The following is an 18,471-nucleotide window of genomic DNA, read 5'->3' on the forward strand; positions in this document are numbered from 1 at the left end:
AATCAAACCCTCAGAAACTTCTATCAGAGATAGTAAACACCTCATTAAAGAAACAGAAATACAAAGTATGTGGATTGAAGAATTTCTTATTTCTACTGCAATAGAAAAAATCGTAAAAAATTAAAAAAAAAAGAGAAACTTGATGCTCAAAGGTTAATGGCTCGGAATCTGGTAAAATTTATATCAGATCTTGCTAGCTCTGCTAGCAGGCCGACCTTGAAAATATCCTGAAGCCTGCTGTACCTTAACAGCCTCATCTGTATGTGTGGAATCATGACAAAACCTCCCTCATGGGGTTTTCTGAAAGCAGTTTTAACTTCCTAGCATTTTAGTTTCTTCATCCATAGGATAACAATAATACCTCTAGCACATTAGGTTTTAGTGACGATTAAAGGATTTCATAGGTGCAAGTATTTAGTATGGGGAATGAGCTGACATTTTAGCAGAGCTTGGCACATGTTGAATACTCAGCAAGTGCTAGTCATTATTAGAAAACATTGAGGACATGAAAAGAATTAATTTTTTGTACTTGCAGGTGAATAATTATGGACAACACAGATGAGTATCTATTACATTTTAAAGGCTATAATTTTGAACGTTCTTTGTGTGATATTGACCAACTAGAAAATCTAGATGATTTTGAAATCAGAGATGATGATGTCTTCATAGTTACCTACCCAAAATCTGGTAAGTTTGAAGAGTGGGAACATTTGTTATTCTTCTCCATTCTGGTTTGGCAATGGATGTGTACAAAAGCCATTCTCTAGACATTGTCACGTTGCAGTCATGTACTGTGTATACAATATTGTGTGGGAAGTCCTATGAAACAACATGAGAGAGATAAGTTCTTAACTTATCTATATCTCAAAAAGATAAAGCTCGAAGGAAGGAGTCTAAGTAAGGAGAAGCACAAAGAGTCTCTGAAAACTTTAAGTAGGAAAATTGGAAAGTACATGGATAAGAGAAGGAACTGAAAAATTAATGTGACTCACTAATGTGGAATCTGAACAACCACATCTCTTCAGAGAAGAAAAGGAACTAAGAGATCTTGATTTTATCTTTTTCATTTTTACATGACTGACAAAATTGTACAAATTCATTAGGAAAGAATGGTTTTGAGAAATGAAAAATTCCAGGGCCCTCCCTGGTGGCACAAGGGGTTGAGTGTAGTACAGCGCTGTGAGGCAGTCCCAGGCAGGGGGAGGTGCCCACATGGCACGGCAGACCTCTCTGTCTTGGCAGCTGCTCCCCTCAGCAGTGTGTTTCAGTCAGTTGGCCTGTTCTGTTCCCTACTCTGTCTCTAGTGAATCCTCTCACCTCCTGCACCTCTGGCCTGTACCCCAGTTCTTTTATGCATAAATAAATCTTTAAAAAAAATTCCAAATACTTTTGGAGTATGTCATTAGTTTGGACATTTATTATTAGAAATTTCTTTTTTTTTAAGATTTTTATTTATTTGTTTGTTGATACATACAAGCACTGGGTACAGTCAGAAGCGTGGGAGGGTGAGAGAATTCACCAGAGCCGGGAGCAGAGCAGGCAGAAGGACCAAAGTACACTGCTGAGGGGAGCAGCGGGCGGCAGGAGAGGTCTGCGCGCCTTGTGGGACCCTCTTCCGGTGGCCGGGGCACAGCCGGGGATCGAACCGGCACCGCAGAGGCTGCGGGCAGCTTCGCAACCCAGCGCTCAACCGCTGTGCCACCAGGGAGGCCCTATTATTAGAAATTAATTTGCATTCACACACATTTATTTATTTTTACAGGTACCATCTGGACTCAGCAGATATTAAGCTTGATTTACTTTGAGAAACACCGCAAGAGAACTGAAACCATGGAGACATTAGATCGAGTCCCATTTCTTGAATACAACATAAGGAAAGTCAACTATCTCAACAGACCCTCCCCCAGGCTCTTTTGTACTCACCTGCCTTATTACTTAGTGCCAAAAGGTTTCAAGAACAAAAAAGTTAAAGTAAGTATAGAAATGGATTACAAACATACCTTATTCAATATTCAGAAAAAGTCTAATCACACAGATGCCATTTTGGGCAACTTGGAGGACGCTCTGTTCCCCTTCCCCCTTATGGTGAAATGAAATCCACAATTATTTTAATAATGTTCTATTTCTGGAATAAATCTTACTGGCTTATAAAGTAATAGTTATTTTAACAGTACTGAAACAGGTCTGTTATTTGTTCAATTTTTATCTATAACTATTATGAAACATATTTTCTATGATAGTTCTATCTTTATTTGATTTTAGTATCTCTGTAATTCTATTTGTGTTAAGACAAATTTTTGAAGCTTTGTGTGTTTTTGCTAAGTTACTAAATAGTTTAAAGATTTATTAACAAATTTTGTAGTTTATTGATATCCATTTTAAAAATATCCCAGCCTGTGAACTTTGTATCTCTACAGCATTTTTATTGTTTCATAGTTTTTTTTTTTAAATTGGCTGTCAGACCGCCCATGGGCCAGCCAGCTAAGAGAGAGAGAGAGTTTGGGAATGTAGGGTTTCAGAACAGACAGGTCAGCAAGGCAACTCACCTCAGGCTCCACTCCTCGCTCTCAGCAGGGAAAAAGCTTCAGGGATGAAGGTGCCTGCTTGTTCATGGGCTCTAAATTGCCAATTGAACAGTAAAATTTTTTGGCAGTTAGATCCAAACAAAGGACAAAAGTTTCTGTTTAGCTTCATCTTTAAGCTTTGAGATGAATCCTTGCTAGCCAGAAGAGGTGTCCAGTAGTGCTGCCAGAAGTGGCAGTCTGGATGGCCAGGAAAGATTTCTCTTTTCCCTCAACTCCAAAAGTGCATCTTATGGAGTGATGGCCTGGGACATAAGGCCATCCCTGTGGGACAAAGAGGACACTCTGATGTAGTCATCAATTGTTCTGGCCACCCCTATCAACCCTGAGTTTTCTGATGGAGAGATGGGGATGTCTGACAGCAGCATCCTTGTGTTAATTTACATCCAGTCTCTCGCTTAGAAGTCTGTTTGACCTAGCGTGTGGATGAGAGACCCCATGAGGTGGTGAGTGGTGGACTGTGAGTGCTTTCGGTTTAAAGGGCCCAAGTACCTGGTGGTGTGTAGCAGGTTTGCAGACTGTCTTTTCCAGTCAGGTAACCCGTTTACTTTGTGCTAACTGGCCAGAGCTTTGGTAGCTCACCTTTGACCTGCTGGATTGATCCTTATTTTCTCTGCATCAGCGCCAGGGGGCTCTATTGGATGACAGCTGGTTTGGACCTTCCCTAAGTGACTGGGAACATGCCTGCCCAGTTCATGGGGGATGGTTGGTTTTTGAGGGAGTCTTGGCCAAAGAAGGCTTGAGGGAAAAAGCCTTCACATCTCACATATTCACAGGGTGACACCTCAGCACCTTATACGGCCTCACCTTGCTCAGGTGAGCGCTAGGAGTCCCTGGCCTTGGCCTTGACACTGCTCATGGTGGGACTCAACAGCATCCCTGCTGTTATACACGCAGGTAGTTTTAACGAACTCACAAAGCCCATTTGGACATTAATATTTATTTATTTATTGTTTTGCATGCGTTTTACCCAGCATCTCTGGGGTAAGAGACTTCAGGAAAATGAGTTTCTCCCCAGCTTATAACTATATTCCACGGACAATCCTGGTCAGAGATTTGGGAAGTGGATAGAACCAGGGGAGAATGTGTCAAGTCTTTAAACACATTCTTTTCTTCCTCTTCAGGTATTCCCTTGCAGAATAAACCAAGGTTCGGCAAGTGGATGTAAATTCTAGAAAGCTGAAGCTGTGAAATTCTTACGCTTTTCATTCCATTTCTGTCCTGTGGTGGAGTAGAATGGGGACTGGTTTGGGTTGGTGGATCAAGTCACAAGTTTTCGCAAATGTTCCCATCCTTCCTAAACTTGGGCAGCTGTAGTAAGGTGTAGCGGCAAACCAAAGGACCCTCCTGTTGGACCTGCTTCCCCTCCCCCAGCTCTAAATTGATGCAGCTCTGAGTTGGAGCACATGACTTTTTGGGGGTGACTGTGAACAGGAAGGGATTTGTACAAGTGACCACCAGATGGTCACCATCTCAACCCAGCTTGTTAAATGAACTTTTGGGACATTTGTCAGGAAAGCATTTTTTGAGTGACTGGATTTGAGAAAGGTGGTAGTTACTGCAAGCCCGCAGGTAGTTGAGGCTGGATGGTTATGCTGGAGAATCCTTTTCCTTGACAGAGGGAATTATGGGCAATCCATAGACTTAACCTGAAACTGAAGTTTTCCCTTTTTTGCCAATAAACCAAAAGTAAACTTTGAAATGTTGCCCCTGAAACACTAAACGAAAAATGGTACCCCTGGTCCGTCTAAGGCCAAGTTTTTGGTCCCAGTCAGACATGTAGCAAGGTTGGTAGCTCTTGCGGCTCATTGACCAAACTCTGTTTCTTTTGTGTGTCCCCCCATTTTTATACCTGAATCCTCCTTACGTTTGGACTCACATTAGCTATCTCTGCCTCCAGCTTACCCACCTCTGAATTGCTTTACTTGAAACACTGTTTTATGGCAAAGGGCACTCTAGGATACCTGGTAGAAGATACCCACTCTGAGTTTTCAATTTTCTCAAACTTTGGTTCATTTAGTTTTGTTGCTCCCCATACCCTGGAGCCCAGTTTAGCACTGTCTCCCGCTGTACTGTTCTGAGGTTGTTTGACCCTTGAATGTCTTCTGTCTTTCCCCTTTTTCTTGTTTGTGCTCAGGATCAGCTAAATAATTTGCAGCGCCCCTTATTGAAAATTTACTAAGGAGTTACAGATGGCCACTATAGAGCATTAGCCAAAGAGGCCATGTCCAACCTGTTTCCTATGGGAATTGCCAGGTAATACTTCTATGGCACAATGAGCCAAACAGCAGAGGCTGCCTGAGGCCAGAGGAGGGCACCAGTAACCTGGACCCCCATACCCACTGCAGGCTCACTGCTTCCATAGCACTCTAGGCAGCTCTGCTATCCTAGGACTTGGTGCTTGTAAAGGCCAGGAATGGCCACAGTGCAGGTTTTCTATGATCCAGCAGACCGGGTAAAGGAGGAGTCAGAGTCCTCAGTGGCTTTTTGAAGGCTTTTATTGGGGTTTACCAGGCATATGGCAGGCAGGGGCACTGGGGGGCCGGGAGGCTGGCAGTCCTCCCAGCCCCCAGCAAATCCTCATGTATCAGGGCTCTCTGGCGTTCTCTCTGCTTCTCGGCTTCTCTTTCGGCTTCTACTGGCGTCCCCATGATGCTGCCCTTAAAAGCCCAGTCTCAGCCAGGTGAATCCCATCTACCTATGCCCACACCCTACTCCAGGTGCCCGCCATCAGGACCGCAGGATCCATCATCTATCCTGATGGCGGGAGGGCAGAAAAGCCTGACATTTTCCCTTACCCTACTATAGTGCTAAATGATAAGACTCAGGGGAGTCTAGAGTTCATTGCTGGGAATAGGGGAGCAGGGGGTAAGTGTGGGCCCCAAGTGACCCTAAGTATCAGGAAATGGATAATAGTTCTTTTTGATCTGTTGGTGTTCTTTTGTCTCCAGGATAAACCTTTGGACTTAACTACCTTCTCCCCTATTAGTATTTTGCTACTGATGATGCTTTTCTCTTCTGACCTCTTGCTGTGCCCTATTCCCCAGATTACTCCACTTTAGAAGTGAATTTAAATCCCTTCAGAGATGGAGACTGATTTTTGTTGGCTTGGGAGTGGGCTGTGTGGACAAGTCTATCCATCTGGGAGTCGCTACATATCCTTCTCCCCCAATTCTCCACTGAATGAGTGTAAGGTCAGGAATGGACCAGTGCAGGTTTTCTATGATCCAGCAGACCGGGTAATGGAGGAGTCAGAGTCCTCAGTGGTTTTTGCAGGTTTTTTATTGGGGTTCACCAGGCATATGGCAGGCAGGGGTGCCAGCCTCCCAGCCCCCAGAAAGTCTTCACTCTGGGCTCTCTGACCTTCTCTCTCTCCCTGGGCTTCTGATGCTGCTCAGCTTCTCTTTTAGCTTCTCTTTCGGCTGCTGCTGGTGTCCCCCCCGTGACGCCTCCCTTAAAAGCCCAGTCTCAGCCCAGGTGAATCCCATCTACCTCTGCCCACACCCTACTCCAGGTGCCTGCCCTCAGGCATGCATTCAGGACCACAAGGATCCATCATCTATCCTGATGGTGGGAGGGCAGAAAAGCCTGACATTTTCCTTACCCTACAGTGAGTCAGGATTCATTCCTTCACAGCATTCATTTCAATGTGAATTTCACATCACAATGAAAATGAAACTGTTTTGATTTCCATGTTTCTTTTTTTAAATTTTATTTTTATATTCCCCATGCAATTGTTGCAACCCCCTTATTTTGACCCCAATCCCCCCTTTCCCTGCCCACCCCCCATAGTGTTCTGGTTCATAGTTGTTTGTTGATTTTGATTTTTTCTTTCTTATAGTTATTCTTTTTCCTGGTCCCTTATTTAGGTTTTCTAGATTCCTGCTATGAGTGAGACCATCCGGTGTTTTTCTTTTTCTTTCTGGCTTATTTTGCTGAGCATGATCCCTTCCAGCACCATCCATGTTGCTGCAAATTGCATGTGTTTATCTTTTTTTGATTGCTGAGTAATATTCCATGGTGCATATGTACCACATCTTCTTGATCCAGTCATCTATTTTTGGGCATTTGGGTTGTTTCCAAAGCTTAGCTATTGTAAACAGTGCTGCTATAAACATAGGGGTGCAGGTGTTCTTTGGAATTGATGTTTCTGTGTCCTTTGGGTAAATACCTAGGAATGGAATTGCTGGATCATATGGAAGCTCTATGTTTAGTAAGTAGGTCAAGAAATCTCCACACAGCTCTCCATAGTGGTTGGACCAGTTTGCACTCCCACCAACAGTGCAGGAGAGTTCCTTTTTCTCCACGTCCTCACCAACATTTGTTGTTGCTAGTTTTTTTAATATGTGCCATTCTCACTGGTGTAAGATGGTATCTCATGGTAGTTTTGATTTGCATTTCCCTGATGGCAAGTGATGTTGATTTCCATGTTTCTTTAACAGGATACTCTCCCCTCCCATCTTTCCTAGCTAATGTCTCATGAAACAAGGTAACATTGTCCAAATCTAACTCCTTCCATTAAATTAATAATGAATACTGTGAAAGAATTTAGTGGTTGCCAGAAGAAACATGGGGGAGGGAGGAGGTTATGGAAAAGGAGGAAGAGGAAGTACTGGCAAAGGTGGTTTGGTGAAGGGTGAGTGCAAATGTATCCACATGGAAGAGCAAAAATGTAATCCCCAAATAAATAAAAGTTAAACAATTTTTAAAATGAAAAAAAAGTTGAGTACTGACCTCCTAATATGTAAATATTTAGTATCTGATGCTGTTAAGTTTTGAATAACTTGTAAGCTTTCCCCCCAATATAGTAGATGTCTAAAATCATACACCTGATTCTTTTATTTTATTTTTTTTTTTTTAATAGAGGCATGCTTATTTATTTATTTATTTGTTTGTTTGTTTTTGTTTATACATGCACTGGGTACAGTCAGAAGCGCGGGAGGGTGAGAGAATTCACCAGAGCCAGAGCTGGGAGCAGAGCAGGCAGAAGGACCGAAGTACACTGCTGAGGGGAGCAGCGGGCGGCAGGAGAGGTCTGCGCGCCATGTGGGACCCTCCTCCGGTGGCCGGGGAGCAGCCGGGGGATCGAACCGGTGCCGCAGACGCTGCGGCAGCTTCGCCAGCTTCGCAACCCAGCGCTCAACCGCTGCGCCACCGGGGAGGCCCCACCTGATTCTTTTACATTCAGTTGTTCAGCACAAAAAATACAGGAAATTTGGAAAAAAATAAAATTGGCTGCCATTTCCTAAACCAGTATTGTAATTTTCAAAGTTAATTTCCCCAACTTATTTTAAGTTCAGAACACTGACTTTACAAAATGTTCTTTCATGATCTGATAAATATTCTCCAATTAAATAATTGCAAATTTTTCATTCACTTATAATAATGAAAAAGGCAGTTGGGCCTCCCTGGTGGCGCAGCGGTTGAGCGCTGGGTTGCGAAGCTGCCTGCAGCCTCTGCAGCGCCGGTTCGATGCCCAGCTGCTCCCCGGCCACTGGAGGAGGGTCCCACATGGCGCGCAGACCTCTCCTGCCGCCCGCTGCTCCCCTCAGCAGTGTACTTCGGTCCTTCTGCCTGCTCTGCTCCCCGCTCTGGCTCTGGTGAATTCTCTCACCCTCCCGTGCTTCTGACTGTACCCAGTGCTTGTATAAATAAATAATCTTTAAAGAAAAGAAAAGAAAAGAAAAGAAAAAGGCAGTGTGCTCCATTTATACTTTTAAGGTAATCAGAAGTTTTCTATTACATTGTTTTTTTTGGTCCAAAGAACTAGTTTCTTTTGTAAAATCATAAGTTAATGTTTTCTAATTCATGGATTTCTAATTTTATGTAAATGAATTATTTCTCCATGCTTTATTTGTGTTCATCTTTTTATTCCTGTCATTATGATGATTGCCAAGAAACTATATGTTATTCTGTTGAATCATTTATCTGAATTTCACTTAACTTTGACACTTGTTTTCTTTTTCCCTGGGGTTTTACCTACGCTTTTGTTTGCTCTTGATTTTCAACATTATTTTCTACTGATGTATAATTTATAAATTTTATAATTAATTACATTATTCTGTGCTTTCCTTTTTAAATAATTTGGGCATCCCGTGCTTTATTATTATAATACATGCTGCTATGAACAATTCTGACTACATGCCTGGTGCACATCTCCCCAAGGATCCCTAAAATTACCACCTGGCAATAGAATTACAAAGCTACACAATAGAAAAGTATTCAAATATTTAAGATGATGTTACTTTTTAAAAAAGGAGTAGTAGTAGTAGTTTATGCTAAACTACTTTTGCTTCTAGTAATTTTTCCTATTGAATTTTAAATTTTATCAATCTTGTATTTATTTTTTTTAAAGATTTATTTTTATTTATACAAGAACTGGGTACAGGCCAGAGGCATGGGAGGGTAAGAGGATTCACCAGAGACAGAGTGGGGAGCAGAAAAGGCAGACGGACCAAAGACACTGCTGAGGGGAGCAGCCAGTGGGCAAGGCAGGAGAGGTCTGCCACGCCATATGGGTATCTCCCTGGCCGGCTGGCTGGGAATTGAACCCATGCTGCAGAGGCTGCAGACAGCTTCACAGTGCTGCGCTCAACCCACTGTGCCAACGGGTAGGCCCTGGTATTTATAAAAAGATACCCCAGGGCCTCCCTGGTGGCACAAGGGGTTAAGCACAGCACTGTGAAGCTATCCACAGCCTCCACAGCCTCTGAAGCACAAGTTCAATCCCACCTGGACCAGGGAGCTACCCATGTGGAGCAGCAGACCTCTCCTGTCTCACCCCCTGCTCCCCTCAGCAGTGTATTTCAGTCAGTCTGCCTGTTCCATTCCCCACTCTGCCTCTGGTGAATCCTCCCCCACCCCTCCCTGCACCTCTGGCCTGTATCCCAGTTCTTGTATGCATAAATAAATAAATCTTTGAAAAAAAAAAAAAAACTCAAGCTGATCTTAATTTGCATTGCCCTAATCATTAATGAGATTAAATGCTTTTTGATATTTATTGCCAATAATTGATTCTCACTCAATGAAATTATTGTCTTTGACCCAAATTCTTATTAGAATGTCGTTTTTTATTGAGTGATTTTATGTGTATTTGGGACACTAATTTATTATTGGTTATAGGTGGATCTAGTTTCTCTCTTCTCATTTTGTGCTTTTTTTTAAAGCTTTATGGTATATTATGATTAGCAACATCCTTTAAATTGAATGTTACCCAATTAATTTTAAATTAATGTAACCCAGTTAAATTTATATGTTATTCTTATTTAGGTAATCTCTAGAAATGCCAACACCAAAAATATATTCTTTACAGTTTCGTATCAAGGTTTGCTTTCATATTTAAATCCTTAATCCATTTGTAAATTATTTTTGTGTATAGCATGAGGTAGAAATACATTTTCATTTTTCTTCTGTGTGGACAATTATCTGTTTCTGCATCACCCATTAAGTAATTTTCCCCTTATTCACTAATCCTCAATGATATCTTGGCTGTAAATCAAGCTGATACAGATGATAGGTTGAAACGGTTTCTATGGAAGGTAATTTTTAATGTTAATCAGTTCTACAAAAAAGTAATTTAACTATTAGGAATTTGTTATTTATGCTTGCATATGTGAAATGTCATGTGAGTAAATTTATCTCTTACAACAATTTTGCACTTGCAAAAAATTGCGACCAACCAAAATTTCCAAGAGTGGTGCACTGCATGAAATAAATCATCATACAATCAGAAAATTCAGTATTATATAGGTGTTTAACAAACCTGAATGCATAATTAAGAATTTCTAATATTATTTCATTACATTCTCTGCAGATTATTTATGTCTACAGAAACCCCAAAGATGTTTTGATCTCATTTTATCATTTTTCAAACGTGGTGGTAAGACTCGAAGAAGCACAAGACTTGGAAAGTTACATGGAAAGATTTTTGGATGGAAAAGGTAACCGTGTGTTTATTAAGCAACATGTTTATGAGACAATATATTCATTTAATCAAATTTTCAAACTTAGGAAACGTAATTTAGGACAAGGGAGGTTAATGATAGAAGGTGGAATGAGTATGTTACTATTGTATGTCAACGTTATTTACCACTTCATGGCCTCCTGTCTCCACAAAGACCCCTTTGGGAGTTGTCATGATTGCAAAGACATATTGTGACAGATCACAAGAGAATGACAAACCAACTAGCAATTTAAATGAGTTAGATCCAAAACTAAATCATGTGTTCCAGAATAGTGAATGTCAAGGGTGGGTGTCTATTTTGTATTCTGTCATTGATCTGTGGCAGGCATTGTATGTTGTTAACCAGAGATCTTAAAATCCATTGATGTTCATTGAAATATTTGTCCACAGTTTGTGTTTTTTTTTTTAAAAAAAATCCACAATTATGCATTCTATGTATAAAGACTTTAACTCAGAGGACATTTTAGGGTGAGATTATTAAGATGGTAATTTTTTAGTTTTTGCCTTGAATTTTAAAAATCTGATTTTAAAGTGCTTTCTATGAGTAAACTTTTGAAGAAAAACAAATGTAAACAATAGACAATAAAGGGAGACATGAAAACTTATTTTTCATGTGGAAGAAGTAAGAAAGGAATACTTACGTAAAAGAAATGATCAAAATTTGTTTTGGGGACGGCTTCTTTTGTATTGCTGCATTCTGACAGACATAGCCTAAGTTCCAAAGTCAGGTTGCTGTTAAATTGTGTAACAGTTCCTCCAAAATACAATTTTAAAAAGGCAGCATGATGGTCTAGTGGTGGTAACTTTTCTTTCTGAGGAATCCAGGAGAGAAAAGAAAGACTATAATTTACTCTTATGCAAGTGCAACATATTTACCTTATTATTAATTTTCCCCACAGTGGTAGGAAGTGTTTGGTTTGATCACATCAGAGGCTGGTATGAGCACAGACATGACTTCAATATTCTGTTCATGATGTATGAGGAGATGAAGAAGGTGAGAAGTTTGTTTTAGGGCCTCCCCGGTGGCACAGCGGTTGAGCGCTGGGTTGCAAAGCTGCCCGCAGCCTCTGCTGCGCCAGTTCGATCCCCGGCCACCAGGCGAGGGTCCCACATGGCGCGCAGACCTCTCCTGCCGCCCGCTGCTCCCCTCAGCAGTGTACTTCGTCACTCTGCCTGTTCTGCTCCCTCCTCTGGCTCTGGTGAATTCACTCACCCTCCTGTGCTTCTGACTGTACCCAGTGCTTGTATAAATAAATAAATAAATCTTTAAGAAAAAAAAAAAAAGAAGGTTGTTTTATAAACTCCTTTGGAATCCTTCCTTTCTTACTTTCAATTACCCATGTTCTCCTATTTATCTTAATAACTAATTTGTTCTCAAACTACTTTTTCTGATTCATAATTTCCTGCCCACCTCTTAATTACTATTCTTTAGGACACTCTTCTCTCTGTACAGTCATCTTTTGTGCTTTGTTTTTATGTAGCCATCTGAAACAATAGATCAAACTAAAAGATCTAGAGCAGCTGTAGCTTATATAAGAAAGGACACTACACAGCGTGGGTGATAAAGTCACTATGAAATGACTAATTAGCGAGAGGAAATTATGTGCCCTGTGAATCAAGTTCTTCTCTTTTTATTTATTTAATATTTTATTTTATATATATTTTACATCATTTTTAATTTTTACACAATACATGCATTTTAATCTTGGTTATATTTCCCATACAATTCCCCCCCTCCCCCGTTTTGAATCTAATCCTCTCCTCCCCTCCCCCCCAGTGTATCTCTGGTTTATTGTTGCTTGTTGATTTTTAATTTTACTTTATTATAATTAGTTTTTTTCCTGGTCCCTTATTTAGGTTTTCTAAATTCCTGCTATGAGTGAGACCATCCGGTATTTTCCTTTTTCTTTCTGGTTTATTTCGCTGAGCACGATCCCTTCCAGCTCCATCCATGTTGCTGCAAATTGCATGAGTTTATTTGAAACACAGCTTTCAGGTGAAATCACATAATGATTACATGTTTGTATCCAATCAAAGCTGTCTTAACAAACTATATAAACAAACCAAATGAAACAAAGCACATTTACAGTTCACTGTTTGTATTGCAAATCAATATATAATTGACTAATCAAAAATTATTTAATATATATTATATGACTATCACTAAATCATGAGAAAAAGAACTGAAGGCTTTATTCATACAGCTTAAATCTCACAGGTATTAGCCAAGCAAGTCTATATCATTTAAATCTGTTTTAACTGTTATTAAGTAAAGTCTATAGACTATGTTAATATAGTGATTTCTTTAATATCAAGCATTTTAAGAGTTATAAGAAAGGATAGTAATGTGAAGAATTAATATTATTAGAATATCATTCCCTTTAGTGGGTTAAAGGTAGTAATAGTGAACACAGGCAAGATAGAGGGAGACCAGTGTGTTAATCTATTAAAAATCAGTTGTACTTTGGAGTAGATTGGTGTTACTGGGATTGGAGAGAATGCAGTTTTAAATACCTTTAAATAAGTTTAGGAAGTAAAAAGGAAAAGAATTATATATATAGGAAGAATGAGAAAGAGAGCAGGGTTAAGGAAGCTTCGCATTTGTCTGGCTCACGAATATCTATGTAAAATGAGGTCATTTGTGAAGGTGTTTAGGAAACACTGAAGCAGGGTAAGGCCAGAATGAGACTAGGATGAGTTCGGCTTTGACCTATGGGGTTTAAGATAATTTAAAAGCATCTGAATGAAAACATGTGGATAATATGTATATATAGAGCTATATGAAAATGTTTGCACTAAGTATATCAATGATTTTAATTTGGGTTTTTTCATATTTGGAGTATAACTGAAACTGTGAACATGGGTAACACTTAGAATGCAAAGAGGGGTTCAGAGATGGGAAATGAGAAGGAAAGGAAGTCGGCATCGGCCTGGATGGAGAAGAGAAGGGGAACTAGAATTTCTTACTAACAAACCTTACCAAATCCAACCCTAGAAATCTGACTGCAAAATTGAGGCTACTAGAAGGAAGAAGTGGGGATGGGGAGCAAAAAAAAAGGTGGGGGAGCCCAGGACTATGGGGGAGGATTTTTGGTGCTACAAAAGCGTGGTGTGGTTATATACATCTAAAGAGGTTTGCATCTGTATCTCTAAATCACGTGCAGTGTTGTCAACCAATGCTACCTTAATAAAATACAATACCATTAATGCCACTAAACATTTTATAAAGTTTGAGTAGAAAGGGATGAGCCCTGCAAGGAAACAGACACAGAGAGAGAAAAGCAAAACACGGATTGCGTAGTGACATAGAAGCAAAGCGAGCATGTGAAGAAACATCTATACGATCTGAGATCTCTGAGGCTGTTGAGATGGGAAATGAAAATGTCTATCAAATGTAGTGACATGAAGTGTATTATGAGGTGCAGTTATTTTCTTGTGAGTCTGTCAAGCACCAAGCACACTGGAACCCAGTGTCAAATCTCCTTGACTATGGAAGGCTTTTCAAGTTACTGGTTTTGGAACTTTACCTCTAGATGGAAATTCTTATGTTTTCCCAGAGCATTTCCTATCCTTCCTTCTGAATAGGAAAAGTTTTTTCTTCCTGAAAATTGCTCTAATTGCTCCAAGGTAATATTCATTTCTCCTTCCTTTGAGTTCTCACTGCAGAAGGTCTATTTGTTCCCAGTTTTCCCAACATCTCAATGCATTTGTTGTGCTAAAATATCTATAACCATTTTACAATTTTTATGTTAGTTTTGTACCCACAACTTTGCCAAATTTGTTTCTGCTAACATTTTTTGGTGGGATTTATTTCTAGATCTAAAATCATGTCTATAAGCAGTAATAATTTCACCTGTTCTTTTTCAGTTTGGATCCCTTTCAATTTTTTTTCCCTTGCCTAATTGCTCTAAGGTTCCCAGTACTATGTTGAGAAGATAGGAGGAGGATAAACATCTTTGGATTGTTCCTGACTTTAGCTGAAAATGTTTCAGTCTTTCACCACTACTTTTGATGTTCAAAGTACATATTTCATATATGACTTTAATGTGGCAATTCCCCTCTATTTTGAGTTGATGGAATGTTTTTATCATGACAAAGTGTTAGATATTGAGAAGTACTTTCATAGACTGGATTGAGATGGTCATGCACTTACTTTTCCTTCATTCTGTAAATGTGGGGACTAACACATTGGTCAATTTTCGTATGCTGATCATCTTTGCACTCCAGGAGTAAATCTCTCTTGATTATTATATATAAAGCTTTTAATGTGGTGTTGAATTTAATTTGTTTTCTAGTCATTACTTGAGGAATGAACTTGGCCTTTCATTTACTTACAGTGTTTTTGGTTAGCTTTGACATTAGGGTAATTCTGGTCTTACAGAACGATTTTAGACCTATTTCCTCTCTTCAAGTTTTTGAACTTTTGGGGGATGATTGGTGTTAATCGTCCTTTAAATATTTGGCAAAAATCACCAGAAGGCATCCAAATTGGGCTTTTCTTTGTAGGGTCAATTGTGTTTAATTAAAAATAGTATCTAATTTATAATGATTTGACAACAATTTTAACTGTATGATGTTGCAAAAGCAATATGTGTCTGTAGAAACTGTGTTAGGAATTTTGAAATAGGGCATTTTATTTTTTACTTTCAATACAGTATTAAATAAATTACATGAGAAATTCAATATTTTATTATATAATATATTTTTCTTTATTCCTACACCCGAATGTAGATCAATGTAAGTTTTCTGAGTATATTTAAATTAGGTTTAGCTAAGATATAATGTCTGGTACATTAGGTGTATTAAATACATTTTCACTTATAATGTTTTCAATTTATGATGTGCTTATTTGGACATAATCCCAATTTATTATAAGCCAATAAATATCTGTATCTATTTTCCAAATGAAATTTTGAACTCTTAACAAACACAGATAAAATGTTATTTTTCTCTTAAATTTTTGCGCCACCTAAGCACATTTTCTAAAACATCTATGAATGAATGTACGTATAAATGAATGAATGAAGATGAATTGTGTTTATAAATTCAAGTAATAGGAAGTTCTAAAAATCAACACCCAAAAGACTGATTTTTATAGAGAGAATGAGGAAGTAATCTATCCTTTTCAAATTTGAGGTTTAAAATAAGATCAAAAACTTTCACTTTTCCAAAGAGAGATAAAGATGTTAGGCTGTAGCAGATCCATTCCTTATGAGATGAATAGTTACTTATACTCACAATTTTTTCAGGATCTCAGAAGTTCTGTGTATAAAATCAGCAGATTTGTTGAGAAAGACCTGAATGAAGACGACATAGATGCTATTGTGAACCAGGCTACTTTTCAGAATATGAAGTCTGATCCACGAGCAAATTATAAGGCTATACTGAAAAACGAAATTGGAACAAGAACAGATGAGGGACATTTCATGCGCAAAGGTGATGCTTGGTGGTTTATAGAAGCAAAAGTGTTGAATTTTCGCTTATATTGTTCACTATACTACATACGGAGTATTTCCAACATACCTCTCCAAGTATGCCATTTAGGCCCAGAGAGTCAAAGATACTAATTGTAAATGGTCCTGAAAGTATCCCTGGATTCTGAAACCATTTTTCAGTATAGAGCCTGACACCTGAACCTGCCAAATAAATGTTCATCACCTTCTAGCTCACATGACCTGATACTTTAAAATTTGTTTGCTAGTCTTACCTGAAGAAGTGGATATATATAACCAGGAGAGCTTCAAGTTTTCCTAGAAAATTCTAGAAATTTACTTAATATATATTTTGTGTGGGAGAGGTCATTTGGTTTATTTCTTCATGTGTCAAATTTCTTGAGTGCCAAGGGTAGATTGATCTCTCATTCACCCAATCTGCTATGAATTTTATTATTCAATAGCATGCAATGACTTTTTATTGTGCTCGTGTAATATATCCAGCATTAAGAAAGAATATATTTTCCAACTACTGTTCCTTAAATAATAAAATTGTTTAATTTAACCTTTGAATATACATCATTCTGAAAGAAGCATAATCTAAGCTCTATTTTATTCATACATATTTTATACGTTAATGTTTTCATAATATTTATTATGATGTACATTGATTAATACATAATTGTGTGGAGATCTCATTGAAATTTTTCTAGATATCAGTGTTTAAAAAATAATGTTTTGTGCCTCCCTGGTGGTGCAAGGGGATAAGCAACGCACTATGAAGCAATCCACAGCCTCTGCATCACGAATTCAAACCCCAGCCAGCCAGGGAGCAATCCACATGGTGCAGCAGACTTCTCCTGACTTGCCAACTGCTTCCCTCAGCAGTGTATTTCAGTCAGTCTGCCTGTTCTGTTCCCCACTCTGTCTCTGGTGAATCCTCTCACCACCCCCAGACCCCCGACATCTCCCGCCTGTAGCCCAGCTCTTGCAGGAGAGGTCTGCGCTCCATGTGGGACCCTTGCCAGCGGCCGGGCATCATACTGGCACTGCAGGGGCTGCAGGCAGCTTCGCAGCCCAGCGCTAAACTGCTGCGCCACGAGGGGAGGCCCTCTTTCTTCTTGTTTAACTAGGTCAAATATAAGGCATTTTTCATGAGAACTTACTAATGCTATTAATGTTCACACAAGAAACATTTTTTCAAAGATTTATTTATTGATTTATGCACAGAAGAACTGGGCTGTAGGTCAGAGGTGCAGAGGGTAAGGATTCACCAGACACAGAGTGGGGAGAAGAACATGTAGATTGACTGAAATACTCTGCTAAGGGGAGCAGTGGGCAAGACAGGAAAGGTCTGCTGCACCATGTGGGTTAACTCCCTGGCCAGGGATTGAACTCAGGCCACAGTGGTGATAGTGTGATAGTGCCAAGGTTTAATCTCTACACCACCAGGGAGGCCCCCTACACAAGAAACGATTGTTGTTGAAGTTGCCAAATTGTTTATTTTCATTTAAAAACTTGATTCTATGTTGATTTTAAACATCTTTCAAGTAAAATGGCAGAAATGGTAGATCTGGGCACCCTCTGTGATCTTGACTTCACTACATGAAAATGTCTTGTTTTTACAATTTCAAAATTGGAGAAATACCTACCTTGTATGTTTGTATTAAAGAGTATATCTTAGGATAGTGATAATTTGCCATATATGATGCTTCACATTTAGTACAATGTATTTTAAAATATTAATCTGCCCATATATTTTAGTTTTGGTTTTCCTGATGAGAAAGGTTATAATTGAATAGCGGTAGTTGATAGAAGACTAAGAGATAAGGAATTTGACTATAAATATTTTCTTATGCATTCCTAAATTCATTTCTTAGCTAATAAATGTGTGAGGAAAAGCAAAGTATCAAACCCATGAGAAGTAATAGGTATTTAGCTTGATTTGGAGAAGAGATTAGAGGGGTTGATGGAAACATTTACCCTGATAATGCTGCTTCTCAATCAGGTGTTGTTCATGTGTTTCATTTCTCCACTAGGTACCATTGGAGACTGGAAAAATCACTTGACTGTGAAACAAAATGAAAGATTTGACAGAATATTCCAAAGGAAGATGAAAGGTTCCACTTTGAAGTTCATCTGGGATATAAATGAAGGCTAAAGTCAGTGCAAAATAAGCTCACAGAATCTGCTAAGTACAAAAAGCTATTTTATATACATCTTAATTTGTGCTTCTCTTGCAATGTTCATTATAAAAAGTTTGGTGATAAAAATGAGTAGACTGTGCTTACAGTAGATGCAATGAATTAGATGAACCCTGAAAAAACTGAAATTTCAAAGTTAAAGCTATTAGTGGATTGTTTGCTGTGGTAGTCTGCATTACAAAGGGACAACAGAAAGCTGGCCTCATGATTTGTAAATGTTGAGATTTCTTTTCTTTGTAATTTTTGCTATCTACAATATAAAATTTAGTGTCAATTGACATTAAAATTAT

At 39.0% G+C, this 18,471-nt stretch overlaps 1 protein-coding gene across 1 annotated transcript; it reads left to right on the forward strand.

Annotated features, from left to right (window-relative positions):
- The first annotated feature begins 545 nt into the window (after positions 1-545).
- On the forward strand, positions 546-18,138 carry LOC119251512 (amine sulfotransferase-like). Its single transcript, XM_037518769.1, has 6 exons — positions 546-687; positions 1,763-1,971; positions 10,396-10,522; positions 11,445-11,539; positions 15,795-15,981; positions 18,017-18,138. The coding sequence occupies exons 1-6, from the start codon at positions 546-548 to the stop codon at positions 18,136-18,138; spliced, it is 882 nt and encodes a 293-aa protein (XP_037374666.1).
- The last annotated feature ends 333 nt before the right edge of the window (positions 18,139-18,471 follow it).

The sequence above is a fragment of the Talpa occidentalis genome, unplaced genomic scaffold (assembly GCF_014898055.3).
Source record: "Talpa occidentalis isolate TD23 unplaced genomic scaffold, MPIMG_talOcc4v2.1 talOcc4.2, whole genome shotgun sequence".
NCBI classification, from domain to species: domain Eukaryota; kingdom Metazoa; phylum Chordata; class Mammalia; order Eulipotyphla; family Talpidae; genus Talpa; species Talpa occidentalis.

Coding starts and splice junctions, on each gene's coding strand:
- LOC119251512 (XM_037518769.1), top strand. CDS start 546: ATGGACAACACAGATGAGTATCTATTACATTTTAAAGGCTATAATTTT. Junction 1,972..10,395: donor TCAAGAACAAAAAAGTTAAA/GTAAGTATAGAA, acceptor CATTCTCTGCAG/ATTATTTATGTCTACAGAAA. Junction 11,540..15,794: donor TGTATGAGGAGATGAAGAAG/GTGAGAAGTTTG, acceptor CAATTTTTTCAG/GATCTCAGAAGTTCTGTGTA.